General features: G+C 39.7%; 2 protein-coding genes across 3 annotated transcripts; one reads left to right on the top strand and one right to left on the bottom strand.

Annotated features, from left to right (window-relative positions):
• Positions 1 to 536: 536 nt before the first annotated feature.
• On the top strand, positions 537 to 9,156 carry trim23 (tripartite motif containing 23). 2 transcript variants are annotated; one of them, XM_079448266.1, is made up of 11 exons: positions 537 to 640; positions 1,790 to 1,952; positions 2,501 to 2,622; positions 2,709 to 2,987; positions 3,064 to 3,246; positions 3,338 to 3,553; positions 4,773 to 4,907; positions 5,872 to 6,001; positions 6,111 to 6,221; positions 6,725 to 6,849; positions 6,926 to 9,156. In XM_079448266.1, exons 1-11 carry the CDS (start codon positions 545 to 547, stop codon positions 7,103 to 7,105), a joined length of 1,740 nt encoding a protein of 579 aa, XP_079304392.1. In that variant the 5' UTR covers positions 537 to 544; the 3' UTR covers positions 7,106 to 9,156. The 2 variants fall into 2 exon arrangements, with proteins under 2 accessions (XP_079304392.1, XP_079304391.1); XM_079448265.1 differs by having other exon boundaries at positions 584 to 974.
• Positions 9,068 to 15,234, bottom strand: ppwd1 (peptidylprolyl isomerase domain and WD repeat containing 1). Its single transcript, XM_079448264.1, has 12 exons — positions 15,128 to 15,234; positions 13,507 to 13,707; positions 13,242 to 13,344; positions 11,866 to 11,966; positions 11,612 to 11,732; positions 11,092 to 11,539; positions 10,753 to 10,943; positions 10,374 to 10,563; positions 10,113 to 10,294; positions 9,954 to 10,035; positions 9,678 to 9,860; positions 9,068 to 9,413 (listed from the first exon to the last, which is right to left on the bottom strand). The coding sequence occupies exons 2-12, from the start codon at positions 13,619 to 13,621 to the stop codon at positions 9,270 to 9,272; spliced, it is 1,860 nt and encodes a 619-aa protein (XP_079304390.1). The 5' UTR covers positions 13,622 to 13,707; positions 15,128 to 15,234; the 3' UTR covers positions 9,068 to 9,269.
• Positions 15,235 to 16,264: the final 1,030 nt, after the last annotated feature.

Genomic DNA, 16,264 nt, shown 5'->3' with positions numbered 1-16,264 from the left:
GTTTAGCAAACTATAAAAACTTTAAAGCAGGACATTGGGCTGGTCATCTCATTTCAAGGAGTCTTTTCCCTTTACTCAAACTTGTGTACATTATTTCAAATAAACTTTTATCATATCGTCAAGCTTCAATATGGCAAAAATCTACAGCAATACACAAGACAATGTGTGATATTGTTGACATGTTTATGGAGAAACCTGATTAAAAAGTCCTGATGGAAAATGTCTGCAGTTTTTTTCTTCTGTATACGTTTAGACGACTCCTATTGCGTCTTAAAACGTAAACATTCAGCTTCATACAAAAGCGACACAATCATCGACGGAACAGCTGACGGACTCCTCCATTCTCAAAGGGGTGGGAAAAGTGACAAGAAACGCAAGCTTCGCTCCGACATGAAACATTAGATATCTAATACCAATTTATTATAATACCACCACATATATCGTCCCATCATAGATAATTTAGTTTGTAAAATAATTCCCAAAAACTAGCAAAAGCGTGATGTCTCTTTCACACCGATGTGTCAACGAATGGTTCAGTCCGAGGATGGCCGCTGCTGTGGGTGTAAACAAACAGGCGGCCGCTGCGTCGATGGAGCCGTGCGTTAGACATGGCCGCGGTACCACCGCTAATGCGGTCAAGGTATGATGCTTGTGTCGTGATTTTCATCTAAACTAACGGGTCGGTCTGTTTAAAACACCAGAAGGATGTGTTGTTGGTTTGCACCGCTGGAGTTCCAGCAGCCGATGCAGCGGGGCGCTAGCACGCTAATGATAGCGGCATTCAAAACTAGCATTGCGCCCTCTGTATTAACACACAGACACACTTGTTTAAAGCTCTTGACACTTTCAGCAATAAGTCATTGTGCGTAAATAAGTGTGCAGTTCTGAAGGGGATAGCTGAGATGATAAGATAACTGATAGGAGGGTTGTGTTCAGTTCCCTGCCTAGGCATCATGTCAAAAATGGCTTTTTTGGTAGGTATCGGTTTTCCAAAATGCATTTTAGGTTAAATCGCATTAGCTTTACGTTGCTTTCATCAACATACCTTTTTATTTTATTTATAAAGATGTGTGTTGAGATTGAACCCATGACTTGTGATGCTAATGCGATGCTACGGAGCCCCGTCTGGTCGACCAATAAACTTGATAAGGAATGACTTATAGCCACAAAACTAACTGTACAGTGTTCACGTGTGTGTGTCAGGCTGTCGGCTATAATGCACATCTAGATTGATATTTATTTTAATAAACCGTCAGATCATATGGAAATATTCCTGTGTTTAACTACTCCATGTGCTCATACACAAATATACCATTATTTAAAGCTCAATCCATTTATTGGGAATGACACACAGCCACAAAACCAATTGCAGAGTGTTTATGTGTGTGTCCGCTATAATGCACGACCTCTATTATTGATATGTATTCCAATAAACAGGCAAATCAAGTGCAAATATTCCTATGTGTTTAACAACTGCATGGGCTGTGCAAACAGATTGCGAAAGCGTAGTATGAATTTGTCGGTACGGATTTCAAAAACTAAGGGGACGGTGTTGGAATCTGTGAGTACTGTTTTTTTTTTTAACTGAGGGAACGAATTACAAAACTGTGCCACAGATTTGGCCACCTTGTTTTTTTTCTCAGACAGTTGACCCGACGGGCTCCGTACGATTCCCTTCCACTTGAGCTACAGTCACATTTTAAAATGCATGCATGTCATTGTAATAAGTAAAAAAGGAAATCACTTGCAACATGATGATTTATTTACGTGTTTGTGTGTTATTTATAAGGTGTTGGAGTGCGGCGTGTGTGAAGATGTGTTTTCACTGCAAGGTGAAAAAGTTCCCCGGCTGCTGCTGTGCGGACACACCGTGTGTCATGACTGCTTGACCCGGCTGCCACTTCATGGCCGGGCGGTGCGCTGTCCATTTGACAGGCAGGTCACTGAGCTGGGTGAGTTTATTATGATATGAGAAATGTTTTCAAATATGATTGATTTCTGTAGTGCTTTTCGCAATTCGCAGAAAGTAAGAAGACAGAAACAATGGTGTGATTTGAGTGTTTAACAGTATATAACAGTATTATTACTATTTGTCAATTGTTTAAAAATATTTGTATTAACCACATTAATAATTCAAATGCATGATCATTTATAAAATAATAAATGTATTAATTTAGAGTTATAATGAACTCTACAAACACACACACATAGAAAAAAATGCATACTTCCATCATAAAAGTAATTCATACGACACCGTTGGGTTATTAAATGTCTGCTGAAGTAAAAAGTTGGGCTTTTAGAAGTATAAACATTGGCTTCCGAGTTGAGATTCAATGGAACGTGACCTTTGACCTCACGCAGAAGCACTGCTTTGGATTGGCTGGTACATTTGATGCATTCTGCATTCTAGTTGACTTTCAGGAGCAAATTAGTACATCATTATCTACCGGTCAAGCGGTCCGATTTCGAACCAAATGTTTTTTTCACATTTTCTCTACAGGGGACTCCGGAGTTTGGGGCCTGAAGAAGAACTTCGCTCTGCTGGAGTTGCTCGAACGGCTACAAAACGGGGCCACCAATCAGCCGGGCATGTCCGAGGACGCCCTGCGGGACATGGGAGAGGTTAGAGCGTGTTTTCTTTTCCCAACATTCGAACTCTATTCAAGCCGCTCTTGTTGGATTTCATGTTGACTTTTTATCTCCATTAGTGCATAATCCGCTGTGATGAAGATGAGACGCATACGGCCTCCGTGTACTGCACAGTGTGTGCCACGCACCTGTGTGCCGAGTGCTCTCAGCTCACCCACTCCACCCGCACGCTGGCCAAGCACCGCCGCGTGCCCCTGGCAGACAAGCCCCACGAGAAGATGCTCTGCCCGCAGCACCAAGTGCACGCCATCGAGTTTGTGTGTCTGGAGGACGTATGCCAGCCAGGGCCGCTCATGTGCTGCGTGTGTAAAGAGTATGGAAAACATCAAGGGCATAAGGTAAAAAACATTGTACGCATAGTGAAAGTCTTAAGCGCTTACTGGAACATCGATTGATTTTTCTTTATATTTAAAGCACACTGTTCTAGAGGCCGAAGCCAACCAGATCCGAGCCTCCATCCTGGACATGGCACACTGCATCCGGACATTCACGGAGGAAGTGTCGGAGTACTCCAGGAAGCTGGTGGGCATTGTGCAGCAGATCGAAGGAGGAGAGCAGATCGTGGAAGACAGCATGGGCATGGCCCACACCGAACACGTACGAGCACAATTTCATTTTGTGTCAGGGATCGAGTAATGCCTTTGTCTCTTGTTTCCAACGAGCACACTTTTTCCGGGTTTTCACTCAGGTTTCAGGAACAGCGGAGAGTGCAAGATCCTGCGTTCGTGCCTACTTTGCCGATCTGCATGAGACGCTGTGCCGTCAAGAGGAAATGGCTCTGAGTGTTGTGGACGCCCACGTTCGAGAGAGGTTAATCTGGCTTCGACAACAGCAGGAGGACATGACAATCTTACTGTCGCAGGTGTCCACCGCCTGTCTGCACTGTGAGAAAACACTACAACAGGTAAACGCAGAAATGTTCTCAGTTGTTTTATGTTGCGTTGATATGTCAGTTGTCAGTTGGAGGCATCATGAAACATTTTGTGTGTATTTATATATATTTTAAGTGTTTTGTTTTTCAATAAAGCTCTTATATTTTTATATTTTGTCTTAAATATATCCACAAGTTTCCTAAGCCCAATGGCGTTTTGCGTGAAAGATGGGAGAAACTTCCGGTTCAATGTAAACCAACGCATTGCCGTATTTCTAGTCATTCTATCATAGCAGAATGTGAACGTACGTACACACTGACATCACTTATAAACTACATCAGCATTCTGTCCACTACTTTATAGAGAAATGTGATGATGATCTTTTAAAAACTATTATTATTTAGCAACTTTATTGATTCAGCCGTTGTGATCGTAAACCTTATCGTAAATAGTAAGCGTTTTAAAGGGGTCATATGGCGCGAATACGTGTTTTGTGGAAAATACAGAATGAATGAATCTTATATCGTGTATACTCATTTCATTACATCTAAAACAAACGATAATATTCATTTTAGCCGTGTCATATGACCCCTGTAATATCTTTACATGATGTCGATTGTGTGCTATTTTAGAATGTGGGAAATCAATATATTTTTTGTATTGTAAATCGAGTTTTGACAACACGTGGGTAACAAACCTTGTCAAAGAATCCCTGTCAATTCAGTTTATTGTCTTGCGTTTTTATTGAAGACCATATACAGTGTGTTGATGATGACGTGAATCTATTTGATCTCTTATTAAAAGTGATGTTTAACTTTCATTATGTGTTTGCTTGAGATAAGCGGTCCACGTTTTGATGTTCGTCTTTTAAAAACGGTTCAGTCCCTCACAGAAGTTAAGATCTGTGTGTGGAGCGCTCTTTTTTTTATGACGTGAAATAATCTTTTCCTGGTTGTAAGTGCAGGTGTTGCTCATCAGTTTCGAAATTAGTTTTTAATAGATAACCACTTGAAACCAACAGTATTACGATTCAAATTATGAATCACAGTTTCATTTTCTGTCATCAGAATAAGTTCAAAGTGCAATTCACTACTTCACCGGACGTTGTACCCACATTCATTTTTACAGCAGCTTCCTCCGGAAACTTGTGGATACATGTAATATCTGTATATCATTTTTCATTTTTATATGTATGAATGTCCCACAGTTGCAGTGCATCAGCTTAAGATGGTTCGTTCTTTTCTTCTTTAGGATGATTGCAGGGTGGTTTTGTCGAAGCAGGAGATCAACAGACTTATAGAGACGCTGCAGAAACAGCAGCAGCAGTTTACAGAACTAGCCGATCACATTCAACTGGATGCAGGCATCCCTGTTACTTTCACAAAGGTACTTTAGGTTACTAAGTAGGAAGGGTTTAAATGGTCAGCTTGATTTCTAACAACCTGTAAGGTCAACTTTTAGACTAATGATAATATAACACAAGATACGTACATAAATGATGATAATAAACACAGTTTATCTTGTAACTATTATAATGTAAAGTATTAGAGAGGTTTGTACTGCTTTCCTATTAGAAACCAAACATAAGGAGTCATAAAATAATTTTAAGATAATTTATAAGTTTTAAACCAAGTTATGCCATGATCTGTTTAAATACTGGTTTCTGATTGGCTGGAGGGTGGGCATTAAAACCCTTTAACGCACGGGTAGCTGCGGATTATCCCTTACATAAAAAACTTGCAGAAACAGATAACTCAAATGTCCAAAAATCAAACTGCAGTTGGGTTGTTTTGATAAAGTTTTAATAAATAAATAAAAACTAACACAATAAAAACAGTATGATCTAATAAAACATGATCTTTTATAAAAAAACAATCAGTTTTTGCATATTAACTCTTCCTGTAGTCTACATAACTATATTTGAGCAGTGGAACCTCTTTACATTGGCAAAGTCAAAAAGTGGTATTCTGTTATCATTTAGTCACACTCTTGACAGTTGACTAGCCCTGCTGTATGACTTTCTTTCTTCCGCAGAACACAAAAGATGATGTTAACTGTCCCCTATTCACTATTCGCGTTTGTTTTATGTCTATATAATAGAAGTGAATGGGGTACAGTGCAACTCTCTTCAAAATATCCTCTGTTGTGTTCTGCAGAAGGAAGAAGCTCACAAAGGTTGGAAATGACAAGAGGGTGAGTGAATGATGGGAGAATGTTCATTTTTTTGGGTGAACTTAAACAAAAGACCATCACCGTGCCAATATGCTGAAATCAAACGTTGATTTTAAAGCATTGTCATAGTTTATGTATGCTTTTGATGTTTGAACTGAAGAATCTATCTTTGTATAAGGACAACCGTGTTCACATCGGTCCAAAGATGGAGATCCGGGTTGTGACTCTAGGCTTAGATGGAGCAGGCAAAACCACTATTCTCTTCAAACTGAAGCAAGATGAGTTCATGCAGCCCATACCGACCATAGGTAACCACATAGATATAAAAGTATACTTAGGAAACTGCTTAGATCATTTGTTAGTACTTGTGTGGTGGCAAAACATTGATGCATTAACAGGACTTTTTGTTTGTTTTAGGATTTAATGTAGAAACTGTCGAATACAAAAATCTGAAGTTCACCATTTGGGATGTGGGCGGCAAGCATAAACTCCGGCCGCTGTGGAAACATTACTATCTTAACACACAAGGTACCACAGGAGTCACATGAGTCAAAATGCAAAATTATATTGGGTTCTTCTAATGCGTTTCGAATGTCTTTTGCTGTGTCGCGTCGCACCGGTCGCATCCGGTGTAGACATGGTGTTAAAGGGACAGATCACCCAAAAATTCTTTATTTACTCCAAATCTGTATCGATTTCTTTGTTCTTATGAGCACAAAAGAAGATATTTGGAAGAATGCTTGTAACCAAACAGTTTTGAGCCACCATGTCGAACAGATACAAATATATTTTGTAGGAGAGCAAACAGTTCTACTATAGTAGTCAATGGTGTCAGAATCTTCATTTTTGGGTGAACCGTCCCTTTAAGATGGAAGGTGAGATAAAGTGCATTGTGGGAAACAGTTCTCGGCACAGTCTGCTCTATAAGCGTAATGCACATTTTGGCATGTGATGTTGCTCATCTGGGTATTCCATTCATGGGAAAATTTGTGTACCGTACACAAACCTCATCGGCATCTTCTGTCTCGTAGCGGTGGTGTTTGTGATTGACAGCTGTCACAGAGATCGACTGATGGAGTCTCACAGTGAGCTGGCCAAACTTCTGACAGAGAAAGAACTGAGAGATGCCCTGCTGCTCATCTTCGCCAACAAACAGGTGAGAGAAAGAGATTGTAGAGTGATTGTGACGTCCTTTAGGATGATGTAATCTTATGTGATTTGGCTCTCTGTAGGACGTCCCCGGCGCCGTGTCCGTTGAAGAGATGACGGAACTCCTGAGCTTACACAAACTGTGCTGCGGCCGCAGCTGGCACATCCAGGGCTGCGACGCCCGCAGCGGCACGGGTCTGCACGAGGGGCTGGACTGGCTCTCGCGTCAGCTGGTGGCCGCGGGGGTTTTGGATGTGGCCTGAGGGACGCTCATCAGACTTAAATGACGTGTGTCCGAGCCTGTCTGTGTCTTTGCACACTGCTCACGTTAACCTACATTATCATGCCATACCATCATTATTGCTGTGTGCGCTTGTAGCTCAACGCTGTGTTCAGAAACACAGACATTTCAAAGAAATATTCTGGGTAAAATTCGATAAATCTGTCACATGCCGTCAAATACCATTTTGACTATGTTTAGTAAATAACAAATCATGAACGTTATGCATTTACAATGGAAGTCCATGGGGCTGCTGATGTTAGCGTTGTCCAATAGGTGTCCATTATACGTGCCCGACCTTCAGCTTGTTGGGTCAAATTCTTTTCTGTAGTAAAGGAAGGCGTGTTTTGGATAGATCAACCAGGAATATTGTATTAACTTGAGTAAACTAATTCTCATCAAAATGTAGATGTTTAATATTAAGTCCATACTATTATTATTTCCAAGGTCAATTTATTTATTTCGCTTATTTGTTAGTTACTAATAGGGCACATTTTTTGAAGATGTATTGGAAAAAAATTGGAGCTAAACGTCTGAATGCTTAAGCAAAATAGACTGAACCCCTGGGTCATTTTTGTACGGATACAGACGGTTTAACGGTTAGAACTGTGAAATGCGTGAACGTGGTTACAGTTGTAGGTTAAGAATGAAACTAGGCATTCATCACCAGGTTGAGCAGCGTGAAGTGCCTGTTGATGCTTCGTAAAATAGGTCAATGCCATCATTCAACAATGACATGCTTTCAAGTCATAGGGTGAATCTCATGGCAACCAACAATCCCAAGAAAAAATCCTGTTTAGGACCATTAGGATTTTTGTTTAATCATTTTTATGAAACACATATTACTCGCCACTTTTCAGTAACTTAAAGCGATAGTTGACTCAGAAATGCAAATTCTTAAACTGTTTATCCACCCTCAGGTCATTCCAAACCTGTAGGACGATATTGTGAAGAATGTTGTAACCAAAGAACACTGGACCCCATCGACTTGGACACCGAGAAAATATTTTCTTGAAGTGTTTCACAAAAAAAGCCATGTGCAAGTTTTAAATGACATGAGGGTGAATAAAGAATTTTTTGGTTAAACTCTCCCTTTAATATTAATACATAAATGTCACCGTCATTACGTTAATAAGAGAAAATCCTGTATTGTGTAAGAAGGCATTTAATTGTTGTTAGTCTTTGTTTTACTATTTATGCAGTTTTTTGAGTAACACAATAAAAGAAACGACTGTATTATAGTGATGAGAATCATCGTAAAGTATCAAAATCTGTCTCCCATCTTTGTTTAGGCACATTACAGGAATGGGAATTTGTCAAAATGTTCTTAACACTTGGAATACAAAAATAAAACGTCTTTTTGGGGGTTTTGCTTTTGGGATGACGTGACCCAGACCTGTTTTCATAAGATTGAATAGCTCTCAGTCCGGTTTTTCATTGCTTCAGTGATTGTTTTTTTACTTCAAAACAAGCCTGTAAATATTTATTTAAATGTACCTAGTGGTCTCAAGACTAATGCATGGGTGTAGGTGTATTTTCACCGCGTTTGGAGAGATGGACGTGTTACTGTTTATTTATATTTCTAAAAACGATTCTTGCTCATCTTCGATGTGCATAAATATGAACATTTCGCTCATCTGTGCACTGCTTACTAATATTCGGGACACAATACGTCCTCACAAAACAACTTTCATTGTTGAACAACTATTTCTTGGCCTATTATAAGAAAAGCTGTTACATTGTAGATCGGCTGTATGTAAACGCTTTATTATCTGTATTTGTTTTTAGAAACCTTTAGAAAACTGTTTTGTTGGTCTTTCTGTTGGATTTAGGAGTTTTCAGCTGGCCTAAGCATCAGTATGAGGTCATCTTAAACCAGCATTGTTTCCTTTCAGGATTTGTTTTCCTTATGGAGATCGTGAATAATCTGTACTGTTCTTAGTGTGAGTTTTGGAAACCTTTAAAGAAGCACACCCAGAAATTTGTTATTAATTTGATGACGCCTTTTGTATAACCATTCATAATGTAACTATTAAAAACAAAACAGAAAACACTGGCTCTTATTTCAATGACGAACAAAAGAGCATTTAAAAAAAATGGTTCTTTATTTGTACAAAATCAGAAGATTGGGCTTTCAACAGGAAAATTTATTTAACGGTGATATTTATGATACTGATGTCTTCGTATGGCTTATCAGTCTTGGGGTTGACTTTAAGGTTGGAGATCCTCTGGACAACCTCCATACCCTTAGTGGTCCTCCCAAAGACGGTGTGCTTGTTGTCTAACCAGGGCTAATTGAAGAGGACAACACAAATTAGATCACTTTCATGACAAGTTGTTAAACTGTAGTAACTATTATGTTGTGATAACTCCTTCAACTTGTTGTATTGTGTGAGTTTAGCAATAGTCTTTAGGTCTACACAACATCGTGAAACATTTGAAATTCACAAGTGTAAAACTACGGTTGCTGATTGGCTTTGACCATTCCAATATGGCGGACAACGCCCCAGCTGCTAAAGATACAACAGATCTCTAGAATTAACAGATGGTCTTACGGTTGGGACGACGGTGATGAAGAACTGCGAGCCGTTGGTTCCTGGGCCTCCATTCGCCATACTGAGGGTGTAGGGTCTGTCGTGTCTCAGTGTAGCGTGAAACTCGTCTTCAAACTCTCCGCCCCAGATGCTTTCTCCACCCATCCCTGTGCCCGTCGGATCACCGGTCTGGATCATGAAACCCTACATGTGACGGTAACAATTATCATCATCATCTATTGACTAAATCCTCATCACACACTTCCCATAAAACAGCTGACTTCGAGTACACCATACCTTGATGACCCGATGAAATATGTGACTGTTGTAGTAGCCATTCCTGCTGTGGACGCAGAAGTTCTCCACCGTTTTAGGGCATCTGAGTGCAAAGAACAACATTGTCAGAGGTCTTAAATCGAACACACAGGCTCAATAAGTGTGCTTTTAAACACATACTCCACAGGAAACAGTTTGATGTGTACGTCTCCCATCGTGGTGTGAATGATGGCGCTGTCTGACACTCTTTTTGGCCCTTCTGCTTGTGTGGCGGCCATGACTTCCTCTTTAGAAGGCTTCTCGTTGAAGATGTCACGGTCAGATTCCGCGCTCTTGGTGTCCACTGGCTCTCTCTTTGTAAACTGAAATGTTGAACAATAAAATGCATTAATAAGAAGGTGGCAACATGAGAAACATTTCGGAGAAAGAGCGGTGCTGTACCATGTAAAAGCGATTCTTCTTGAAGGCCGTGCAGAAGATGGTTGGGTCTGGTTCATGGTTCTGCAGTGCTGGGTTGTCGGAGGCCTTCATCTCAATGGTCGGCGCTGCCTGCAAGCCCTTGGCTACACCCTGAAACAAGCTGAGCTGCACCACACGAATGTTCTCCTGTTTCCCAAGAATCCGGACACACCTTGAGTGACAAAAATCGAGGCATCATTTATTCACCCTCATTCAAAATCTGTATGCGACTCTTTCACAAGAGAAGATTTTTGGGAAATGTGGTTTCGTATCCATACAATGGAAGTCAATGGGGCCAATGTTGTTTGGTTACCAACGTTCTTCAAAGAAATCTTCTGAAGAGAGTAAATCAATCCTGTACCTGTTAGTCTCCACATTTATGACCTTGATGCCCAGCATAGTGCCATACAGCACAAAGTGTCCGGTCTCATCAAAGATGATGTTGGTGAGTCGAATGCCATCCACCTTCTCCAGCTCTCGCTCTACAGCCATCCTGCGGCCAAACTCCATATCAGGCAACTGCTGGCACATCTGCTGGAGCTCCGTGAACATCTAACAATGACAACTCATTTATCGGAAGCTGTAGATGAACTCTTTCATGCGTTCCACAAGTCACGTGTATTTGGAACATCATGAGATGACTACTAAAGGATTTTGAATTATGGATAGGACGTAATATTAATATTAAACCATAGTTTACCGTTAACGATTCGTCGAACACCCTCATCAACTTTCCAGTCAGGAATCTGAAAATCCTCACTTTCCGGTCTGTAGCGATTGTGGCCATTTTCTTGCCGTCGTAAGAGAAAGCCAGACTGGAAGGATACGTTTTGCCCTTTGCAAACTCGTACAAGTCTGTGTCCGTTTTATACTCCCATTGCACCTGCCGTGGAAATTTGAATTCGCTCGGGAGCCCCGTCCAGTATTCTATCATTCCCGCTTTATCCGCCGAGACGATGACGCGGTACTTTGGATTCAGGCGGATTTGAGACAGCGGCGCGCTGTGCATCTTGTCAAAACTGTGCAAAGGCTGATTACCTCCACGACCGTCGTAAACAAAGATCTTCCCTGTTGATTTCTCCGAACAGGCGACTGTTGAAATGGCATCGCCCGGATTATAAATCCATTCACATTGGCCCGGATGGAAGCTAGAGACGAAATATTTGTTTAAGATTAAAACAATCATAGATGCTAATAGATTTGTTCGACCAAGATTTTACCCAAGTTTAAGCATGTTGATCATGTCGAAGTTGACCACATCAAAAACTTTCATAGCTCGATCATCACCCACGGAGCAGTAAAGTGCACCCTCAGCACTTCCAGAAACACACTCGATCACACCTACAGTCCAAAGAGAATAAAAACAGAAATGTAAGACGATTCGGGGGCGCTGTTTGCCTCTGCCAAACCCACCGCCATGATGATCTGGGTGGTTCTCATGGCATTTGGGCGGAAAAGAATAAAAGAAAGTTACCCAAGTGACTGCGGAAGTGTTTCACAAACTCTATTCCCTCATCCTCCTTCTTCCAGAACTTTACATGGCCGTCGTGACTCGCTGTGATAACAAAATCTGTTCTGGGATGGATGAGCATTACAATCAGTTTATCTAATATTAAATTAGTTGACACGGGTTGTAAAAAATAAATAAACCGTTCATGCGTCCTATGGTGTGACAGCAAAAACGATTGAAAACAAACTGTTAATAATATATTATTTTAGATTTTTTTCAATATTTATAATGTAAAATATCATGAGAGATTTGTTTTCATTCTAAGGTTTTTTCAAAATTTTTGCAGTCACACAATTGGACACATTTATGGTTTAACACATATAAATTGCAGATTTAATTGTACTTTTTCCTACGTAACTAATAAAACGTTAAACCTTAAAGCTGCATGAAATTGAAAAAAAAGCTCTACATACAAGATGTAAAAAAAAGTGCCTTTAAAAGTTTGTCAAATCACTTTGAACTAGTTTATATATTGTTTTAGCATTTAAAGTCATATAAGCCTACATGTTTCCCATGGTTTCTGATCTATGGTCATTTTGCACTCGACAAGCGCACGCATGGGTGCACGCACAGGCCCAAACATTCGCGCACCCCAAGATATTGATTGGAAACTGGCTTGGTTGGTGCCATATAAATTCTGTATCAATAACAAAGTTAAAGAAGTGCACTTTTTAATTCTACGCTAAATTTACCCTTGCAATTCATTTTTATCTAAATTAACAGATATTGTTGATACGTGTTCTTTTTGTAATATGCAGGAGGAAAACTTGGCTCACTTATTTTAAAACTGTCCAAATTGCCCATAAAAATATTGTTTAAATGGTATCTCTTAAAGATGTTATATGTTCATATACTAATGAATGTAAAATGTTTGATTGTGTGGTGAATTTCTATACGTTACGTGGCAAATATTATATTCATAAACAAAAGTTTGTAAAATCGAAACTTAACTGCGATTTATTTTTGTTAGAATTGTAGAACTTAAAAAAATGTATATAGCTTATAAACAACCAAATAAATGTAAAGTTGTTAAAATGTATGCATATGTTTTTTTCAACTTAATATCCCAACTGTTTTTATGGATGCTCTTTTTGTGTTTTGTGGGTTTTTGTTGTGTGTGTATTTAGAATTTGTCCATAGGAAAGGAGAGAAATACTTGTTGTTGTTTTTGTCTCTTCTTTCTCTTTCTCTTTGTATGGTCTATTGTCTGATCTGTATAATATTGTTACTTTCAAAGATTTCTATTAATAATAAAAACTTTGGACACATGTATCTCAGGTAAGACGTCACTACACTACATAAGAGTTTAATTACAGAGCTCTGCTAAGAAGGAAACTTACTTGGTGCAAACAATGTGTGATATAACATCTCTGTGCATGTAACTTCTTTCATACATGGAGGCGGAAGGCAAATTATCCAAATAAACTCTTTCATATTCAAGAACTGCAAAGAAAACACAAAGCGTGTTATTAAACAAACGTCTGTGTGAGCTGTACAGTCAAATACATGTGAGTTCAGCGCCTGTGACGGCCCCGAACAGCCCACTGGGGTTTAGGACAGCACATCATTAAAGGCGCATTTCTTCATAAAGTCAAAAGCAAATACCTTTCTTCTTTTTAGTGTGGGTGGCCTCGCTGGGCAAAGGACCGACCCATTCGTCTTCATTGTCCTCTAACTTTCGTTTGTTTTCCGAACCATCGCGGCTCACGTCGGACGCCATTTTCCCCCAAAGTTTATAATTCTTCTTCGGTGGTAGGTCGGATGAGGTTTACGGTGACAGACAGCGTTCGTAACGCATACCGCCACCTACAGTATGGGAGAGGAATACACGTGTCAAATGCGAAATATCCATTTTTTTCTGCTTGAATTAGCCCGAATAAAGTGAGTGGATGCAAGTGTCCATTAAAATAAAAAAGGGTTTGTTTTGTAATGGCGAATAGTGGAATGGAAGCTCAAATCAGTTGTTTAATTTCATCAGATACGATGCATCATTTTAACAGTTTTATTTGATTTTATTTCTAGTGTATTTCTTGCTGTCAAGGTGTGTCTTTCGAGGTCAATTGTTGTTTATAAGTACTTAAATAGAAAATACTTTGTTACATGAAATCTTCTACTTTTCTCTCGTCGAGTTTGTGCTCATCTTAAAATTATTTTGAAGAATTAGAGAACTAGAGAAAGTTTGCCCAGGATCTCCAATTGTACAAGAACCAACGATGCTTTAAAGTAATAGATTCTATTTAACTTCTATATTGTCATTATCAACAACAATACTAATGATTAAAATGATTCACTAAAATTATTAATAATAAACTATTAAATATACGAATATTTACTAGTACTAGAACATTTATCGCTTATTGTTTGGATCCTCATCATTTATTAAATGCACACGATTACTATTATTATCTTTATTAGCTGCTAATAATCATAATAATAAAAATAATGTGCATTTCGTAAATTATGAGGAGGTACTGTCATCCAAACAATAAGCGATAAATGTTATTTTATTGTAAAAATCGACTAATATACTATTACATATTGTCACCACTAAATATGAGACTCAAACTTCAAGATACAACGATGTTATTTCCGAGACGATTTTTGAAAACGTGCACAGCGTAATTTATTTATATTTATTAGTACGCGTTTAAACATTGATTCTTTATTTGGCACAGTTATTCGGTCACCGTCACATAGTCACCGCGAGGTGTCGCGGCAAACTAAGCAGCGATCCTTCATCGCAGCACAAACGTCTCACTTAGCTCTCAATTCATGTATCACATTTGACATCTTTTTGGACAAATGTATAACACACACACACAATACAACTGCTTTAAATAAGTACGGTACAGAAAAAAACAATTACAAACATATACTATTCATTTCGGTTTTTGTCCACGAAGTCTCGCGTTGCTCGTGTAATTGAAAACACCATTGCAGTACCTGATCAGAAACACCTTCATGACATTTTTAACACCATCACTCGCTGCAATGTTATATAAACATGCAGTTCGTCATGTATTTTGACGAGTGAATATTTATAAAAATGTTTACGTATTATGTATTGCAACACATTATAACGTGATGCATTTGATCCGCAGGTTATTTCAATTTCCCAGCGGTGCAAAAAGGCAGTGCGACAAACAATAGCACCTCGACACATGCATGCGTTTCTGCAGGCGACGCAAAACGCACGAAACGTTGTAATTTAACGTAGATTTCCTACTTCATTCGTTATTCTTATTCGCTCGTCACCCAAAGCGATTGCCACCCGATTCTCACGTGCAGTTTTCACCTGACGGTCCGAACGCGAGGCACATCTGCAATGACGTCATGTCGAACCTCCCCGTCTCTCGCGCTGCTGCCAGCGTTGGAGTCTGCTGGCTCGGATCCGGCTCCAGTATTAAAGAGCGCAACTCTCTGATCAGCTCGCGCTGTTCTGCACACACACCGCACCAATGTGCACGACTATTATTATTCATCTGCGCTGAATCAAAGGAGCCAGCAATGAGCACGAGAGCGAGCAATGCACCAAAAAGTTAAACACGAGTTGAGTTACAGAGGCGCACAAACTTTTTTCATACTTTGGAGATGAGTGCATGGAGTTATTGTTTTTTCCCTGTCTTGCTCGTTGCACTGCTTATGCGATAGGCTCTCTGGCTTTTTTTGCTTCTGTCCGAGGACGCAACTGCATTAGTTGGCATGAGACGGGTCAGGATGGCTTGAAGCGAAAGAAGAGATTTGCTGAAGAATGCATTGAGGTGGACTGACTCAAATGCAGAAGATTGCTGCCACTGGGTATATATTCAAGCAAAAAGATGAAGACGGTAACTATCATTTTACTGTACAGTCTTGCAGACGGGAAAGGGTCGTCTGGGAATTCCCGGTGGATTTTGCGCAGAAATACAAACGCGTGACAATATAACGCATTCTATTGTAACTTGTTTATATTGAACTTTAACAACGAGGAAAGAAACGTCACCTTAAAACAAAGAAACGATAAAGAAAAGGGAAAAAAACTCAACTTGAGTCCATTTATTGTCCGGTCTTCACTTTCGCGAGCCTCCTGTTTTTATTTTAGCGGCCAGTGTAATAGACTTGGGCCGGTTGCCAGCTGTCTGGGTCAGACACGCTTTAGACATCCAGAGCCGCTTGTCTGGAATAAGGCACTTTGTTAAAGTTCGTCAAATGTTCGGCTGCACAGTTGCTTCTTGAACGTCTGCTGCGATGATGCAAAAGAAAACGATTTATAGTAAGATATATATATATATATATATTTATATAAAGTATCTATATAGTAGCCTATATAGTGCCTGCATCTGATGAAATGTCATTACTATCCGGTGAGTTACACACTTCTTCA

This window comes from Barbatula barbatula, assembly GCF_947034865.1.
Source record: "Barbatula barbatula genome assembly, chromosome: 24".
In the NCBI taxonomy this organism is placed as follows: Eukaryota; Metazoa; Chordata; class Actinopteri; order Cypriniformes; family Nemacheilidae; genus Barbatula; species Barbatula barbatula.
Note: the sequence above shows the minus strand (reverse complement) of the source record. Positions and strands in the feature narration are given on the sequence as shown.